General features: G+C 62.3%; 1 protein-coding gene across 1 annotated transcript; it reads right to left on the minus strand.

The window, feature by feature from the left end:
* Nucleotides 1-2,247: 2,247 nt before the first annotated feature.
* Nucleotides 2,248-11,675, minus strand: LOC106550249 (sphingomyelin phosphodiesterase 5). The gene is made up of 8 exons (XM_014068116.2): nucleotides 11,378-11,675; nucleotides 9,163-10,163; nucleotides 8,768-8,840; nucleotides 8,149-8,289; nucleotides 7,971-8,060; nucleotides 7,702-7,765; nucleotides 6,687-6,837; nucleotides 2,248-4,650 (listed from the first exon to the last, which is right to left on the minus strand). Exons 1-8 carry the CDS (start codon nucleotides 11,400-11,402, stop codon nucleotides 4,231-4,233), a joined length of 1,965 nt encoding a protein of 654 aa, XP_013923591.2. The 5' UTR covers nucleotides 11,403-11,675; the 3' UTR covers nucleotides 2,248-4,230.
* Between the last annotated feature and the right edge of the window lie 6,437 nt (nucleotides 11,676-18,112).

The following is an 18,112-nucleotide window of genomic DNA, read 5'->3' on the forward strand; positions in this document are numbered from 1 at the left end:
CAAACCAGAGGGAGGGAATCAAGGTTTCCTCAGGCCTCGCGTGGCCGCGAGTGCGGGCTTTGGGAAAAAGAGGAAGCTGCAGGTCAGTTGAGGAAATGCTGAGACCTTCTGAAAACCACCTAACGGCCACTTCAATCCTTTGGCTTCCATCAAAGGAAATGGGAATGCCTGAGATTCCCAACTACATAATCATAAAATAGCCATTAAAATAATTAGGTTAAAATTTGACGCATAGCAACTGATGACCATCCAGAATGCCTGGGACACATGCAGAGTTGCTGTAATCCACTGTCAGTGCCCCAAGGACAAAAGATGCCAGAAAGAAGGGGGAAAACGGACAAATCTCACCTCTTGGCCAGCCATCCCTGCTATTATTGGCACATCAGGCTGAAGAACAGAAGGGAGGTTTACAGATATTTTGGTCACTTCAATTGTGGGTTTTTATCTTGCTGGGTGTATCTTTAAGTATTTATTTATTTATTCAATATGAGTGCCCGTTTCACTGACTGCTCAAATATAATACAGTTAAAAATATTTCAACAATAGTAAAAACACGCAAAGCATCCACATTAAATGGCCAGAATTGAACGATGCCGAGATTCCTGTTCCGGGAACAGACGCCAAAGGTGTGGCCGCTTTTTGTGGTTCTGTGATGATCAAAAGCGCAACAACAACACCCACAATAATTGGGCCACGGGGTGCAATTTCCCCAGGGAGGCCGAAAGAATCCGGCAGCCTCCATCTGGGGACCGGCGAGGTCGGCCGAGGGCTCCGTCGGGCGCTCCCGGGGCGTCCCAAGCGCCTGACTCAGAGGAAGCCGCCCGGCACCCACAATTAGCGGGTTCGCAACCACTCAGCAGCGCCGAGGCGGCCCCCGAGGTCTCCGCCGGGCCGGACGGGATTCCTGGCGAGCCGGCCACGGGGCGGAAGCGGCTCTTCGGCCTCCCCGTCCGGCTGACCGTCCCGGCGCTTCCAGGGCCAAATCCTGCTGGAGAAGGAGCAAGCCGCGCCCCTGGCCCCCAGCGAGCGAGGCGCGCTTTGGCCAGCCCCGGGTGGGACATCACCGGCAACATCCCCGTCCGGAACCCCGCTCCCATGCCCGGAAAACAGCGCTCCCTCTCCTGCTCCGGGCGTGGAGAAATGGGCGGAGGTCCCGGGAAAGCCAAGGGGGTAGAAGCCTGGCAAACGCCCCCCCCCTCGAGGGGGCTTGCATCGCCTCTCTCTCGGGGGCTCCAGCTTCTCCCTTTTGCCACACCCCTATACCCACACACCCCACTCCCCCCCCACCCAATGGGGCCTCCGCTGCTCTAACGGTCCCTTGAAGGGAGGCCACGCCGGGCTCTCTCGTAAGGCTACCTGGCAGGCGCTTGTGGGGGTGGGGTGTGTTTGCACAGTGTCAACAACAGGCTGGTAGGAAATCCCCAGGTGTGTCCTATGGAGCAGCCTTTCCAGCATCTCTTTTCTTCAGAGGAGCCCCCCCCCCCGCCCCTGCTTCTCTTGAACCCTCCTGGGATGAAGGAGGCAGGACACACCCTGGAGAGAAGGCATGGGGCGTAGACACTCCCCCCAGTCCCTCCCCTGCCAGCCCTTCCCTTGGCCTTGTGATGTTGTATGGTGCCCGTTGGCTGCTTTGGAATCACTGCTGTTTAATGCCGGCACCGGATGTTGCTGGTGGGATGGTGGAGCTTGGCTGGGAGGGCCTGACGCTCAACCCTTGCAAGCTTCGCAGGTGCCAAAGTCAATGGGCGCAGGCAGAGCTGCAAAGGCCGCCCTGCCCATGGCCCAGCCGCCTCCTCCTCCTCCTCCTCTGGGCCCCTGTGGAGCAGCAGCCCTGCCCTTCCCTCCCTGCCGCCTGCATTGGTCCAAGGTGCTCTTCCCCATGAAGAAGGGCAGCCCCCACCCACCAGGAGGGAAGGCAGCTCTCCAAAGGGGCCCCTTCTGCAGCTGCAAAGACTAGAAACTAGAAAAGACTAGAAACTTCTGCAGCTGCAAAGACTAGCAAGACGTTCTCCCTGTGCTGCCTTTGCTGATGTTCGAGTCCCACGAAGGCCATTGCCTGCAGAGTAGTCATCCCAAGGCAGCCTCTGAGAGTCCGGTTGCCCCCAGAGAGTCAGAACACGACAGAACCACCCCTCGCTCCCTGTGGCTGATGAGCCCATCGCACGTCCAGCCTCCCCAGGGTCAACAGGCCACCCCTGATTTACCATTCTGGCTGCAGGTGCCCAGATGGAGTCAGAGACGCAGATACAAACTTGTAGTTTTTTTTTAATAAAGAAATATGTTTATATCTCTATTTGCAGCAGAAAAGACAGTCAGGCACATGGCTCCGTCAAGAGGAGGAAAGGCTCCGTGAAACCACAGGAGAGAATTCACAGAAGAAGAAAAAGCAGACGGGGGGGGGGTCCCCCTTTTCTCTCACAGCAACCAATCATGGCATAGATTGCCTCAAGCCTGCGCCCCCCTCCAACCAATCAGCTACAAGGGTGTGTTCTGGCCCACTGAAGACGCTGCTGTCCCAGCCCCTGCCTTGTCCTCAGAGGATGCTGGAGATTCCTCGAGAGGGAAGAATTTGCTCATCATAGAGTCGCTGTGTGGCTGTTTCCCCGGCTCTTCTGCCCTCTGACGCTGGCCTGGGCTGTTGGGACCTGCAGCAAAGGGAGGGGGCCCGAGAGATCAGCCCCCTCCCCGCTGGGCCTTGGGGTCACCTCAGGAGAAGGAGCAGGGCCAGCTGGGAGAAGAATTCGGCTTGGGCCCCTCATGAGGTTTCTCCCACTGGCCAAAGGGCTGCGCCAGGGTTTCTGCCGGCTGAAGGGGGGCGGTCTCTGCGCGCCTCTGCAGGATCCCCTTTCTGGATTATAATTCTTCTGCCAACCTGTGCCCGGCAGGGGCAAAGGGACTGCAGGGCAGACTGGGGCCTTGAGAGCAGGCAGGGCCCCCCTCCCTTTTCCGGCTGGGAATGCAGGGTCAGCCCACTTGGTTCAGCTCCTGGACAGGGTCCTTTGCTGGGAATGGCCCTTTACGGGTCCCCCAGGGGAGGGCTCCCCCCGTCCCCCCTGCAGCACGGCCAAGGGGATGCTTCCTGGATGGGGGGGGGGGGGCTCCTGCTAGTGCTACCCATGCTTAAACCATCTTTGATTGCGGTTCCAGAGAAGATCAAGGTGGCTGATGGGGGGTGGGGGGCAGAGGCCGGGGGCTGCAGGGGACCTGCTAGCGGTGCAGCTGATGAGCGACGGCCCCTCTCGGATTCCTGGAGGTTTGGGGTTCGATCCTCCCCAGAAACAGCCAAGCTTTGATTGGGCTCCTGCAATTCCTGGGCTGTGGATTTCAGTGAGGGGGAGGCAACCTGGGAGAGATCCTGTCGGGCAGGAAGAAAGTGGGGGCAGCGCTCAAGAGTTCCAAAAAGCCCCCCAAACCAGCAGAGCAGACCGCCAAGCAAAAGAAAGAGGAAAACTCTGGAACTCTTCCCACCCCTTGCGGGTCTGGGAGGAGGCAGAGATCTTTCGTTCTTCTAGAAAGTTTGCATCTCCCCTCTCTGAGTTTCTGCACTTAGCTTGAGCGCCTGGGGAGCAGGGGGGGGCTGTATCAAATCCTGCAGGCTTTCTAAGCACTGAGAGTGGAAAAAGCCCCCTCCCAGCCACTAGCCTGGGTGCTGCACCCTTTCCCACAAGAGACCGGCCTTTTGTGCCAAGCAGTAAATCACAAAGATGTTTACTCAAGTGGTTGAGCAAAGATCCCTACAGTCATCGGCACCAGGAAGCGCCTTCCTGCACACAAGGGACGGAGGGGGAGGGCCGCCCCCAACCCCCACTGACATTTGGAAGCTTTGGGCCCCCGAGAGCTCCAGGGTCCCCACCCGGCCGGAAGGGGCCACAGATGAAGAAGAGCCCAGGGCAGCTCTGCCCCAAAGCTTCAGGCTTCAGGCTTTCTATTTCTTGGAAACAATCCAAGTTGAACTGAAAGATTCAGTTCTATACATGCCTGATGCAGGATGTGTAATCTGCGGGTGGAGATTTTTATCTTGGGAGGCTGACAATCTTTGGGTAAATAGCTTTGAAACTCAGGATGCAGCTTGTGAAGAAAATATGGAACCAATGAGTTCCGGTTCCCCAGCCCAAACTCTGCACCGGCCCTTCAACACCCAACCTCGCCCAGGTGCAGAACGGGCCACGGGGGCCATCGCCCACTCTCCCCACCCCGTATCCGCCCCCCAGCCTGACCTTGGGTCTCTTTTCATGCAGTCCTTCCAAGGAGGGCCGAGAGGAGAGGCTGGTCAAGAGGTCCTGGCACTTGGGCTGAGAACTCGGAATCGCCCCGACGGTCCCCCCTGACCAGCTCTCGTCCACCCTCTGCAGAGCCTGGAGTCGGTGACTTCTCCAGCACCTGCAACTTTGAAGGGCTCCCCTGCCATCCCTGGGCCGTCACAGCGTCCCTGGCTCGGCTCTCCCTCGCTCCAGCTCCAGGGAGGGGCCCCGGGCAGCTCCCCGTGCCTGGCTCATCCGTCCAGCTGCAGGTGGCGGTGGGGGCTTCCATGCTGGGGCTGCCCGGTGACTCTTCTGGCTCCACCTCCGAAGACACACGGAGCTGCAGTCCTACAGGGAAGTGGTCCGAGCAGGTGGCCAGTTGGGTGAAGAAGAAGACTTTCTCCACCGTCTGCAAGGAAAGAGAAGAGGGACCAGCAGGAGGCTTGAGAGCAGCAGAGCAGGAAGGGACCGAGAGCGGAGAGCCCGAATCCTGCATCATTTCAAGGGGTCCGAAGGCCGCCTGAGCCAACCGCCGGCTCAGATTCAACTGGGGTGGGGGGCATCTTCCATCCCTTTCCAGAGCCATCTGTTTGCAGCCCCCTACTCTTTTATGGCACAGCTCACCCCTAACATTAGCCAAGCCTACTGGTTTCCCCAGCTGCCCCCATCCTCCGGCAGCCTTTCCCCAGAGACCCCTCCTCCCCGCTCTCCTGGAAAGGGGAAAGGTCTCCTGGAAGGTGGGAAAATCTCCCGGGTGGGATCACTCTATTGTGGAGACCCCCACCCACCTCCATCCCTTCTAACTCCCGAAGAGCTTGTGGCAGCTGAGGGGATGGAGAGAGCTACCGGAGGGAGGGAGGGAGGGAGGGAGGGAGGGGGGCGCTCAGTGGCTCACTCTTGGGGAGGGAGGACAGTCAGCACAGTTGCTGGGAGGCTCTGCATGCGGGGGGGGGGCATTCAGGGCAAACTTTGGCCAGGTTTACTACCGGCATCAAATGGACCATGCAGAGCCCCCCAATGGTCGCCCGGAAGATGCTTCCCCAAAGCCAAGAGCAGGGAGTCATCGCCATGGGAGAGCCGAGGAAGTGCCAGGTGTGCCTTGCCCAACGCTTTCTTGGCCGCAGGGCAGAGCTTGGCCCACGAGGGACCCTGGACTCCACCCTCAACAAGAGGGAAGGGGGCCTCCTCACAGCCCACCCCCTGACTCAGTGGGCATCAGTGATGCTGCAGACGCAGCCACCTCACCTATCTTAGCAAGGAAGCTGGCCAGGGGTTTTTTTTTGGGGGGGGGTTCTGGATTCCTGTCCTGTTCCCACCCCCCCAAGGCCTTTGAGGAGGGGGAACCAGCCCCACGAGGAGAGTGCTGGAGGTCCAGCACAGCAACCGAAATATCCTGGGAGGAACAGGACAGGCGGCAGCCCCCATCTTCTCCAGGGCTGGGTCCACAGGGCCCCCCTTGCTCTTCCCAGCACCCCAAATGTTCTCAGCCCAGCTGGGTCCACTGGCAGATGGGGGGGGGCTCTGGGCAGCAAAGTCTGCCTCGCGAGGGAGGCCCTAACTCTGAGGAGCCGCTGTGGAGGGGGGGCAGTGGGGCAAGCATCCCCCAGAGGGAGTGGGCTGAAGGGGCCTCCTGCGGCTCCACAGAGAAAGCAACTGCCAAGCACACAAAGAGGGCAGGGAAAGGGGGTGCCCCCCCCCGCCCTCCCCAGAGAACCGATGCTCTGCACAAGGGCTTCGTCTCTTGGGAGCCCCTAAGAATTGCAAGGCGAGTGGAGCAGACCAACCCCAGGAAGCCGGGGGGGGGAGCATTTCCTGAGGAGGCAAAGAGGGGGTGAGGCTGATTATGGGCATGGGATGGCTGGCAAAACGGGCTGTCTGCTCCTTGCCAGCCCTGGTCTGGCCTCACCCCAAGCCCCCCCCCCCCAAGAGCCAGATGCCAATTCCAGCAGGGAGGCCCCTAGTGGGGCAGCCTTGCCAGCCCTGCTGCCCACAGAGGCCCAGCTTCTAGTCCCGGGGTCTCCAGGCACCCCCTTCCCTCCCCTGCCTCCCACCCGTCCTTCCCCTTCAGCCCCCCCCCCCCCCGTCTGCTGTAGCGGCTCACCTGGTCCAGAGATGGGGGGAGGGGCATCATGTGCCCAGATGAGAAGGCAGCTCCGGGGGGCTTTTTGATTGGCATGAGCCCTGGGAGGCCATGGGTCCAGCCCCTTCTTGGCAGCCCCGTTACCCACCCACCCCCACCTCTGCCGCCCCACTCCAGGCCTCATTGCTGGCTCCCTCAATGAGCTCTTCCCTCCCAGGGACTGTTTCCCAAGGATGCCCCCCCCCTGCCCCCCCCCCACCCTTGGTGGCTGCTCATGGCCAGATCAGCCTTCCCTTCCCTTTTAGCCCAGCAGGGAAGGCCTGTCCAGACTTCCTCAGCTGACCACAGGCTCTCAGGCCACTCACGGTCTTCAGGTGCTCCGGGCCCGAGTGTTGCCGGTAAAGAATGTAATCAATGCGCCGCCCTTCAGACCCGGTTGCGGAGAAGTTGGCGCTGCCATGGGGCTGGAGGGGGCCTGCCAAATACTTCCTGCGCTCCTCTGGATTCTCCAGAGTTCTGGAAGGCAACAGGGAGTCCAAGAAATGAATAGAATTTGGGCTCACCTAGTTCAATCTGCTGCAGGATGGTGGAGGATCTGGTGCCTGCTTGAAGACAAGGAGAACTCACCACTTCATGTGGCAGGCTGTTCCATTGGCGAATGGCTCCTATGACGGGGAGGTGCCTTCTCTTCTCTAACCTAACCCCCTTGTGGTTCCTGCTCACTGGCAAAGGTCCTGCCTCTCGGGGCAGTGGCATAGACGTGGGGCGGTTCCCCAGGTAGTTGAAGGCTGCGACCCACATCTTTCCTTGTCCCAGAGGTTAAGACTCCCCCTGCCCCCCACCCCCACCCTCTGCCCTGGACTTGGGCCTCCCACGTCTTCCACCTGGAGGCAGACCAAGGGGTCTCCCATTCCGGCTGCCCCTGGACAGCTCAGACCCCCTCCTCCCCCTCTAAGGCTTGGCCAGTCTTCCCCCAGGACAGAGGCGGCCCCTGCCAGCCTCCAGCAGGCTCCACCCAGGGCTCAACCAGCCTCCCCCCTTGGGCTGCACAACAGGCAGGGAAGGTTTGCTTCAGGCTTCCATCAGACATGGAGATGGCGAGGGGGGGGGGGGTCTTGCCTTAGGCAGCCAGGTCCACGGATGGCCCTTGGGACCCTCGGCCTCTCTCGGCCCCAGAAAGCCACCGTGGAGATCCTGCCGAGGAAACCGAGGGTCTCCACCAGGCGGTTGCCAGGATTTGAGGTTGATTGGAGGGGGAGCAGGGAGGCAGACCACGATTGGCTGCTCTCAGATCGGTCTTCCGTCCCCCCTCCCCCCAGAAAGGAGGCGACCCGGAAGGTCTTTCAAGGGACCCCCTATTTCTGCCCCCAGAGCCCTCACCTCTTCAGGTTCTCTGGGGTGGCCACGGCTTCATCGTAGATGTGCACCGAATTCAACAGCGTCCCTGTGAAGGGCAGGAGGGTCCCACTGGCCTTTCGTCCACAACGGGGGCCCTTCCCTCCCTCCCTCCCTCCCTCCCTCCCTTTCTCCCTCCCTCCCTCCATGCCCAACCCCTCCCCCCCAGTCACCCCCTGGGCAAGAGGGAAGAGACCAGCCGGCCCAGACCTTCTGCCCAGATCCCAGAGGCCACTGGGCTGGGGCCCACCCACCGATGGCCCAGGGCTCATCCTGGCGAGGACCGAGGCGGCAGGGGTCGGTGTAGTGGCTGAAGATCTCGTGGCCTTGCTCCATCGCGTCACCTGAGGAGAAAGAGGGGCCTGAGACAGCCAAGCAAGGCGAGACCCCCCCCCCCACTTCAGGCTCTGCATCTCCCTCCAGGACACCCACCTGGAGAGCAGCTGTCAAAATTGAGGTCCCCACAGAAGATGTCGAAGGCCACCACGTCCCCCGGCTGCGCATGCCTGTCTTGGAAGAGCTGCGCCCAGAGCAGGGAGAGACTCAGCTGCTTGTACCGGATGGGCCCGTCGGCTGTGGGGAGGAGGGGGCAGCCGCATCAGCCTCAGGGGGGGGGCAGGGGGCTCCCCTGTGCGCTCTTCTCCCAGCGCATGGGCACCCCCAGAATGGGTGCAGGGAGTCCCCTGGCTGGGGAGACTCAGACCAAGAGAGCCCTAAGGCAGACCCCCCCCCCCCGTGGCCCCCTTGCCCTCTCCTCAAGCAGGCAAGGCAGGACGGCAAGTGGGGAGGGGACCCAGAAACGCCCCCAGCCAGGAGCCCGTTTCTCTGACCTCAAAGGCTGAGAGAAGACACTGGACGGCCATGGAGATCATCTAGTCCACCCCATCTCTGACAAGGGACCAGCCAGCCTCTATCCAGAGCCCTCCAACTGGTCGGGGGACTGCCGGGGTTCAGCACATCTGGCCTGGAGCTCTCACTTTGGACCAAATGCAGCCCCTGCGAGTCTTCGTTTCTGCCCCCCCCCACTGGTCCCACCTTGCCCCCCCCGTACCTTCGGTGGCCTGCAGGTGCGTGCAGTTCAGGTATCCAACGACCCTTCGCCCTTGGCAAGCTGCCAGCTGCACCTGGGGGGGGCAAAGCAGGAAGGCAGTTGGGCCTCTGAGGATGGGGGCGGGAGAAGCTTCATGAGAGGTTGGGGAGCCCAGGGAGACGCCCTCCACCTCACCAGGGCCCACCAGTGGAGAGACCTTCAGGGGCCCAACCAGGCCAAGATCTGGGGGCCCCCACCCTCTGCTTTAAGCAGGTGTGAGAGAGTGGCCCCAAGGGACAAGATGGACAGTGGCCGCCAGGCAGCATTTAAGCCCACGGCCGAAGCCCCAGGGGCCCCACCCTGGCACAGGGGCCACATGGTGGCAGGGTCCCGCCCATTGGCCCCATCTGGCTCACCTGCACACACAGCAGGCCCTTCGCACTCAGGGCATCCTCGCCAGCGGCGTTGGGGTAACAGTGGAACTCCACGGCCAAGAGGGGGTAGCGGCTGGCCAGGAAGAGCCCGCTGTTCAGCAGCTTCAGAGCGGAGCAGCCCTGCAGGCCGTAGGTGCCCACATCATAGATGATGTGCTCGAACCGGGGGCCCAGGAACCGGCACAGCTGGGCAGAGGCCCGGGGGTCAAAGACCTCCTGCAGGCACAGGATGTCCAGGTTTGGCGGGAAGCAGACAGAGATCTCTCGGGGACTGCTGGACACCCCTGCCACGGCCCCCACGGCCCCCACCGCCTCTATGAGGGGTAGCGCCACGTCGCCCCGTAGGGGGCTCAGGACACTGGCAGGGGGGCCCAGCAGCCCGTGTGGGATTGGCAGGTCGTTGGGGGCAGCAGAGGGGCCGTGGGGCGTGGAGCGTTGTGCTGCTCGCGCCAGGCTCTGTCCGATGTGCCTGGCCCGCCATTGGGTCCGCCAGAGGTTGCTGAATTTGGCCAGCCCCTCGGGGAGCAGGCAGAGGTTGGCGCTGAGGAGGCCGAGGGTCCTGGCCGGGCCAGGAAGTGCCCAGTCCTCCGGAGGGGCCCGGCCGGGCGTGTGCTGGTAGGCGAAGGGCCGCCGGGCCGCCTGCAGGGGCAGCCAGAGCAGGAGCGCCAGCAGCAAAACGGGGCTATAGAGCAGCAGCAGCAGCACCAGGATCGGTCCCCGGACGGCCACCTCCAGCCAGTGCGGCGCGCAGCCGGGCTTCTCCCCCGTGCTCCGCTGCAGGGCCAGCACTTGGCTCGCTAACCAGTAGCCGGGGAACAGCAGGGCCCTCGCGGTGGTGTCCAGGCCCCCCAGGACGCGGCTGGAGTAGGGCGACTCCCGGAGGCCCATGGCAGGAGGGCGGCGGGACGACTCCCGGCCGGGGTGCCTGGCGATGCTGCCGCGGACGCCTCCGCTGCGCTGGGCTGCCGGGCGGCGGGCAGGCGCTGCGCAAAGGGGAGAGAGAGCGAGAGGGGTGCGTGAGTTCCGCGGGCAGCCCGGGTTGCGCCTCTCGCCCGCCGCGCACTTAGAGGGGCTCGCCTGGCCTTTGGGAGGGGGAGGTCCGGGGGAGACGGAGGTCCGCAATCCCCGCGCGAGGGAGGAGCAGCGGCGGGTCCCGTCTCCTCGGGCGGAGGGGCGCGGCAAGGCGGGACGAGGGGGCTTTGGGCGACAAGGGCGGGGGAAGGCGCCAGACTGCTCAGCGCGGCCGGTCCTTCCTCGCTCGGCTGCCGGCATCAGAAGGGCCCGGTGTCGCTTCACTCTGCTCCCTTCCTCTGGTCGACCCCGAGGGGCGGCGGGGAAGAGGCTGGAATGCTGCCAGGGGACACCTAGCCCCACCCCCACCCCGCGCTTTCTAAAGCCGGAGCTTCGGGTGCTGAAACGAGGACCCAACGGGCGGGGACCGGCAGGAGCTCCTGGGCAGCGTTGACTGGCAGGTGGCCTGGTGAAGGAACAGGGGAATCGGCTGGTTTTATTCTTAGCCTACCTTTCAGGGACGTTGTGTAGGGAAATAAAAGATTCCCCACAGATTTCTTGTTGAGTGGCGGCGGCGGCGGCGGCGAAGTCAACCGCAACTTCTGTTTCTCTCGGCAGCCCTTTCAGATGTGGCTTTTCCGCCTCTCCTACAACTGAGAGTCCGGGGTCTCTCCGCCGGCTCCTGCCTAAGGCGGGGCTGGAACTCACAAGTCTCCTGGCTCCGCGACCCCTTGACCGGCTGCGGTCTTTTCGTGCTGAGGGGTGGGGGCCACCTTGACTCCCGGGGACTCCCAGGGAAAGTCCTCGAGGGATCGACTTGCAAATCCTCCCAGTCTCAGCTGGGCTGGGGTCTAGGCACTGGCCTCACCCAGGACCAGAAACTTGAGTGAGAAATGCCCGGCCTCCCTGTAGTGAACCAAGTGAAGCTGGTTTCTGTTTCCAAGGAGAGGAAAGGGTCCCAAATAGGACGCGGAGGGGGCCCTGGGCTGGCTTTGCAAGCGCAGAGGGAAAGGAAGGGGCCCGCAGCGTCCACACCGGGGGCTCCAGGGCGACCCCGGGGCCCGCGTGGAGAAGCCCCTCTGCCCGTCTGCCTGGCCAGAAGTCTTTTCCCTGCCCCTCCCCGCTCCTGTCCCCAGAGCGACCGTCAGTGCCAGAGCCGCCGCCGCCGCGCCTTCTCCACCCTCACCTCTGCCGGTGCCTGGCCGGAGCATTCACGGGCTCCTCCGCGTGGCCGGAGCGGTCGGGGAACTGAGGCCCCGCTGGCCTGCAGAGGCACCTGCCGGCGGTCATGTGCTCCGCATAACTGAGCTGCCCGTCACGCCTCGCCAGGATTGGGATCCACCCGCTGAGCGAGGCAGGTCGATCCGGCTCACAAATTGCCTGCGACCGGCGACTGACTAACAGGTCTTGCCTCGCTGGCTGCCCGGCCGATTATAGATTAACTTCTGCGCAGCCATAAACGCCGCTGGCCCGGGACGAAGGTCTAAGCGAGAGCTGGGAGCGAAGGAGCGAAGGAGGGAGGGAGGGAGGGGCAGAGCCAGCGGGCCCTGCCCGAGGGTCACTTCCAGGAGAAAGTTTCTGTCGGGGGCGGGGGAGAAGCCGGGGGGGGGGCTGTGCTCCAGATGCAGGCGCGTGCGCGCGCATGCATGTTGCTCTGCCCGCTTGCCACGGGTCCAGCGGGGAAAGCCCAGGTGGAGCCCTGAGGGGGCCTCACCTCCTGCTCTGCCGCCCCCTCCGCAGGGGGTCTTTATGCTCTCATTGGTGGCTTCCATCTCCCCCCCCCTTCCCAGAAGCAGACAGTACCCCTCGCTGGGCTGCCCGGAAGATCGCGCCCCTCCGTTGCGCTTTGCGTGCTAGTGTCGCTTGCCAGCTGGAGCTGCCAGGGAAGCCTTGTGGCTCCCCAAGTGTGTCCTGTGAAGTTCAAGGGTAGAATTGCCAGAGGTCCGGTTTCTGGCAGAACCAAGAGCTCCTGTTCCTCACCCCTGCAAGGCCCAGGGGACGGGAAGGCCGCCTTGTGCCCGGCCTCGGTGCCCGATTCCTCAGCGGAAGCCAGTGTGCCACCTTCCCCCGGGCATCTCATTCTCTTCATTGCTTGCACTAAAGAGGGTCATTCTCGGCCTCCTCCGGAATTCCAGCGACAAACAGGCGGAAGGATGCTGAGGCGATGCTGCCATGGCTGCCTCCCCAGGAGGTCAGCTTCCCTGGCGGTCTGGTTTAATCCTCCGGCGGAGAAAGCCGCTTCCTGCAGACCCCCTTCATCCTCCCCAGAAGCCCCCCCCCCGAGGAAGGAGAGTGGGCAGCCACCATCTGAGGACCTCCCAAGTCTTTTCTTGGTGCCTGATTACCATCTGCTTCCCGGTCATCTTCTTCTTCCGTCTTCTGGAAGGGCATTGAACGGCCCGTCCGCTTTCCGCCCCCTGAAGAGCACAACCTGCTGCGTCTGTCCTCGGCCTGGAGGACACGTCGGCTCTTGTGTAACTTTCCCTCCAGGCTGGGATCATCCGGTCTGCTGTGCTTCTTCCTCCCCGTCCTAAAGGCAGGGCCAGCCCTGTCCTCCCCCAGGCAGAAGGATTCCTTGCCCTCAGCTGCAGGGGATTGTGCTCCGCTTCCATCTGGACCCCCCCCCGCTCCTTATGCTCTGCTGCTTGGGCCCCCTCCCCCATATCCAAAGTCAGGACTTGGATTTTTCTCTCTCCAAAGGTGGAACCTTCCGTTTCCCGCTCTTGCAATCCTGATTTCTGCCCAATATTCCAGCTCCTAAAAGTTTCCTGAATTGTGGGACTGCCCCCTCGCCCAAAGGCCAAAGCCCCTCATCCCCCCTCTTCAGAAACGCCTGGAAAAGAGCCTGCAGTGGCCACACCACACTTTGGCCGTTTTCACGTAGCCATTGTGCCCCCGGCCCCAATTAACGCACTGGCCCCCAAAGCATGGCTCCTGGAAGGGCCAATCCTGTGGCTCTTCCCCTGGAGCTGCCCACTCCCTCCTGGTGGAAGCCAGCAGAGCCCTCAGCCTGGAGGCTGCACTGACCCCCCCCCCGGCTGTTTCCAGAGCTGGGTGGGCTGCGTCTCCCCAAATGCTGTGAGGGAGCTGACCAAGGGCCTAAGCAGACCTTTCCCCCATCTTCCCCCTTGTTTTGGAGCAGAAGGTTGTTAGAATCCCTTGGTCTTTCTGCCCTTAGATTTCCCTGGAAGGGAGGGGAGGGGCTGCATGCATCTCTGCCCCCAGAAATGCAGCCTTCCTGGCATTTGGGCGCAGGGCGGCTGCTGAGGCTGCTGAGTAAGGCATCTGGGCCACTCCCTGCTTGTACAGGTGGTCCTTGACTTATCACTGGCTGCTTAATGACCGTTCAAAGTTCTGATGGACTTTTAAAGACCACAGCCTGCCCTCAGTCTTTCAATTGCTGCCCCCTCCCCCTCCCTGGGGGTCAGGGCGGCGCATTTCCAACTGGGTGCAGCAACCCACCTTCGCCTGACTGCGATGTGTGCCCGTCCCCAGCAGAAAATGGCAAAAACAGCCCTGGGGAGAGGACGGATGTGTTTGTGGTTCCATGACCAACTGCAGTGACTCACTTCACAACCATTGTAAAAACGGCCGTAAAATCAATTCTGGTCACATGGTGTCTCAGCTTACAATTGCAGCAATTTACGACTGAAATGCTAGGCTCTGTTTTGGCCATAAGGTGAGGACCAGCTGCAGGTGAAGCCACTCCCTCTGTTCCCACAAGGAAACCCACTCCTTTCAAAAGGAGAGGCCTCTTCTCCCCACTCCTCTGTCCAAGCCCCCCCCCTCCCGCCATGACCTCTCCAGAGACTTTGGCTGCCCAGGGAGAGCCGCAGAGCCTCCATGCCGCCTCCATTTCCAGGACCTTCTGCCAGGCCCTGGTGAGACCCTGGAGAGGCAGCCTCCCTGCCGAAGCCACCAGAGAGACCTGCATTCCCCAGAGGGCGCTGATAAAGGAGGGGGAACCGCTTCTTTGCTCCCGGGGGTGGGTGGCGGTGTCATGCGCACTGACCGCAGGAACTGCCGGCCTCTGTGGCCGCATAGCTGGCAGCATAGCCCTGGCAGGCATCATCAGCTGAGAGGCAGCAGCCAACAACAGGATCTGCCTGGCATGTGGGAAGCCTGGCACATGAGTCACTTCCCTGCCCGGCAGGGACTGGAGCTCCGATGCTTCCTTAGCTCTGCTCAGCCTTCCCCAGATGCTTCCCTTCTCTGGCAGGGGGTGGGTGCCTTGCCCAGGGACTGCGACTGGCAGGTGGAGAAGGAGGAGCCTCAGCAAGCTGCAGACCCCCTCGCCAGGCCCCCTCCCGCCAGTTCTGGGTTGCTGCTTGGGGAGGGGGAGGGAAGAGCCGCCTCATGCCAGGAAAGACAATGCTGGGAGGGGCTGTGGGGGGGCATCTGAGAGCCGCCACTCCTCCTTGGAAGGGCATCTGGCCCTCTCCCAAGGATGCCTTCTGGGGAGTCCAGGGCAGAGCAAAGCACTGGGGTTTGGATGGTTGAGGGTGGGGCTCTCTGGGGACCCCCTCTGCTCCTGGGGCCCAGATGAGAAGCTTGGAAACATCTGGGGCTCTTCCTGTCTGCCTTGGGGTGGGTGGGTGAGGGGAGGCACTTAAAGAGGGGAGAGGGGCTCACCAGGGCCAGAGTGGCAGGCCAGAGGGAGAAAGGACTTGCAGAGACATGGTGGGGGAGGGGCTTCTGTAGAACTCCCCCACCCCCCCGGCTCCTCCTGCCCCATTTCAGTCAAATTCACCCCGAGGAAAGGACAGGGATGGAGGAGCATGAAGGGGCAGAAGAAACCAGCTTGAAGGGAAGGAAGCAGCTGAATGTCAGTTGGGTGGGTGGGTGGGGACCCTCCATGCCACTGGCAGGCCAGCAGCTCCGAAAGGCTTAGCAGCAGCCGGGCAGGAGAGGGGCACCGCCTGCCGGTCATTGGCGGCTCTTCCTGGCCTCCGACTGTGCTGGGAGATATTGAAGCAGCCTGAGAAAATTGGGTGGTCTTGCTCGAAATGGAACAGATTTCCAAAAACTGCAGGAGCCCAAACTGGGCCCAACGGGGCCAAACCAGCTGGCGTGCCAGGGCTGCTGGGCACCATGAGGCCCCTCTGCCCCGCCCTCTGCCCCCCCTTGCCCCGAGGCATCTATGAGGGCTGCTATGGCCGCAGCTATGCTCACCCTGGGTAGGGAGGGCCCCTCTCCAGCCACTTTGGGCAGCCATGGACGGCCCTTGGACATGGCCCGTCTCTGGCCATCAGCAGGGAGCCCCACAAGTGCCCGATGCCCAGCAGCAGGAGCTTTGCCCTGGGGGCTCCGGAGCCTCTCTGGAGAAGGGGAGAGGGAGGCCACCTCCCCAGGCCCCCTGGGGCTCCCTCTGACGTGCCTCTGCTCCACTGGGGGCGCCTGAGGAAGCGCCAGGGATCCGGGCCAGGCTGACCTCCCAGTTTGGTGGGGTGAGACGGGGGCTCCGTGTCCTCAGCCACAGAGGCTGCCGGGCTCCCCCAACTCGGAAAGTCCTTGTGGGCTGAGCCCCCGGGCAGATTGGAGGGCAGGGCAGGACACCCCAAAGACGCTGCAGGGAGTTTCTGGAACTGGGGTGGGGGCTCTGAGCTTCCAGCCAGGAGACCCGGAGGGGGGGTGGGGGGTGGGGGGCTGTGGGAAACGGCCAATTTGCAGAAAGGCCCTTCAGCAGCTGCAGCAGGGAGGAAGCCTCCCCCAAGGCAGGGAGGGAGGGGCCACCAAGTCGCTGGACTGGTTCAGCTGGACAGGCAAGTGTGCAGCGAGGGAGGCTGGGCCTCGCTGGACCCCAGTCCACCGGTCCTGGCACCTCTTCGCCTCTGAGGGAGGGGCACCGGGCAGGCCCCCTCCCTGTCCTCTAAGCAGCTCCTGCCAGAGAGGACTCTTGGCGGGAGGCCACCTGGGGTGCAGCCTGTGGGGTTCAGTGAAGCCACAGGCCTGGCTGGGCGCTGAAGGAGACCCCCATCCCTTGGCTCTGCAGGAGAAGTGGGAGGGGCCTCTTGCACATTCAGGTGGGCCAGAGGGCAAGGGAGCAGCGAGGGCGCACTGGCTGACCTTCTATGGGGGGGGGGGGCTGTCTGTGGCCCCAGGACAGTCAGCACTTCCGAGGGGGGCCCTCCTGGGTGATTTTGGCTGGGAAAAGTCAGGTACAGCTGCACCTCGTATCCATTCCTAAATTGGGAGGGGCTGCTCACTTCCCACCCCAGCGAATGCCTCCCCTGGAGAACCCCCAAGAAGCTGCACTTGGCCCAGCAGGTGGCACCCAATAAATTTGGGGGCACTCTGGTATGCCCATATAACCCCACTGCTTCACCAACCACGCTGGCTTCGGGGGCAACTCAAGATAGGGTATCACCTATCAAACCACCATTTATGGCTTGGAGCCACTTGAGTCTCTGGTTGTCTCTGGCTGTCTCATGGGTCCAAGAATGGGGGCACCCTTCCGGTCCCCCCCTGCCAAGCACGGCTCAGGCAGGGCCCAGGAGATGGCGCAGCCCCTGCCCCACAGGGCCTCCTCCCCCCCTGGAATGGCCCTGAGACCCTTGGCCCTCCACAGGGCCCTGAAAATGGGGCTCTTCCCCTGGACGGAGCAGCAGACCCCCCACAAGGCCCTTCCATGGACGCTTGTTCTGGGGCTTCTCTGCCGCTTTGGCTCCTGCCTTTTGTCCCCTCTGGGGCTCTTCTGCTCCTGCCCTCTGCCAAGGGGGCTGTGCAGAGCCGTTGGGTGAGCCGGGCGGCTGAAGCAGAGGGAGCCACGTCCGAGCCAACGGCTCTTGTTGATATTCAACTGGTTGCACTTATGCCACAAAACCACACAGCCATGCAGGACTTCCCTGACATTCCACCCCTTCTTCCTGGTGACTGGAGATGTGCACAGAGGAGGCTAACATCCCATAATAAGCACGGGGGCGGGGGCACGCTTCATTAGCTAAGGTCTCCACCTCTGGAGGTGCTTCTAACATGCTAATGATGAGCTTTTGCTTCTGGACTTGTGTCCGGAGAGGCTTGACCACAGCTGAAGGCCCTTCCCTTTCCTGGTTCCAACAGTGGCCAACTTGCCAAAGTCTTCAGCCCAGTTGCAAAGCCACCATCGGCCAGCCAGGCTAATGGTTCCTATAACTGGCAGATTTGCGGTCGGCCTCTTTAGCATCTTAAATATCAAGGTGGGTCTCATCCGTCCCACTTCAGGTATTTAGCAGAGAAAGACTCCAGGCCCACCGTTTCCCCAGGATGGACTTTCCCGAGAGCCAAAGCGGACTCAGCCAATGTCCACCTGGAAGTTCTCTTAGGTAACGGACCCTCAGTTTGCTCCTTTGGGTGGCCCTGGGCAGGACTGGTGCCTCTCACTGTTCGGCCGACAGGGCTTGACTCCCAGACAGCCCCCCTGCCCTGCCCCTTCTCCTCCCGCATCCCAGTCTCTTCCCCCCCCCTCTGTTGCTAATGTCAGGACGCCAAGCAAAGCCCAGTGCTGATCCTAAGGAGGGCTCCATCCATCCAAGGCACAGAAAGGCTTGCAGTCAATGGGGCAGGCCCTCCGATGCATTGCTCCAATTAATAAACCCACGGAAAGCCCCCTGTTGCCCTGCAGCTGGGTCCACGGGCCTGCCGCGTGTAGGGGGCTTCAGGGAGGATGTTGCAGGGGGAAGGCCAGCAATACCCATCACTGTCTCGACCAGCGCAAGGCTCCAGTCCTCAGTGAGGGGGGGGGACAGAGATGCCTGCGGTCTTTTCCAAGGTGGGGGGGCAGGTGTCTGGTGGAGCTGGTCCTCCAGCTTGCAATTGGCAGTCCTTCAGGATGGGAATCAGGCAGAAGAGTCATGGCCACAGGCAGCTCAGAAATGTTAATTGGCTGAACAGGTGACTTCCAGGAAGTTGACATCCAGAACAGGTGTGTGTGTGTGTGTGTGTG

Source organism: Thamnophis sirtalis, unplaced genomic scaffold (assembly GCF_051295495.1).
Source record: "Thamnophis sirtalis isolate CommonGarterSnake01/CBP01778 unplaced genomic scaffold, rThaSir2_p1.2 scaffold_2, whole genome shotgun sequence".
Taxonomy (NCBI): Eukaryota; Metazoa; Chordata; class Lepidosauria; order Squamata; family Natricidae; genus Thamnophis; species Thamnophis sirtalis.

Excerpts from the sequence above, each read along its gene's own strand:
- LOC106550249 (XM_014068116.2), bottom strand. The coding sequence starts at position 11,402 with ATGCTCCGGCCAGGCACCGGCAGAG. Across the intron at positions 8,061-8,148 it reads TTTTGACAGCTGCTCTCCAG|GTGACGCGATGGAGCAAGGC; the intron begins GTGGGTGTCCTG and ends CTTTCTCCTCAG. Across the intron at positions 7,766-7,970 it reads GGATGAGCCCTGGGCCATCG|GGACGCTGTTGAATTCGGTG; the intron begins GTGGGTGGGCCC and ends TGCCCTTCACAG.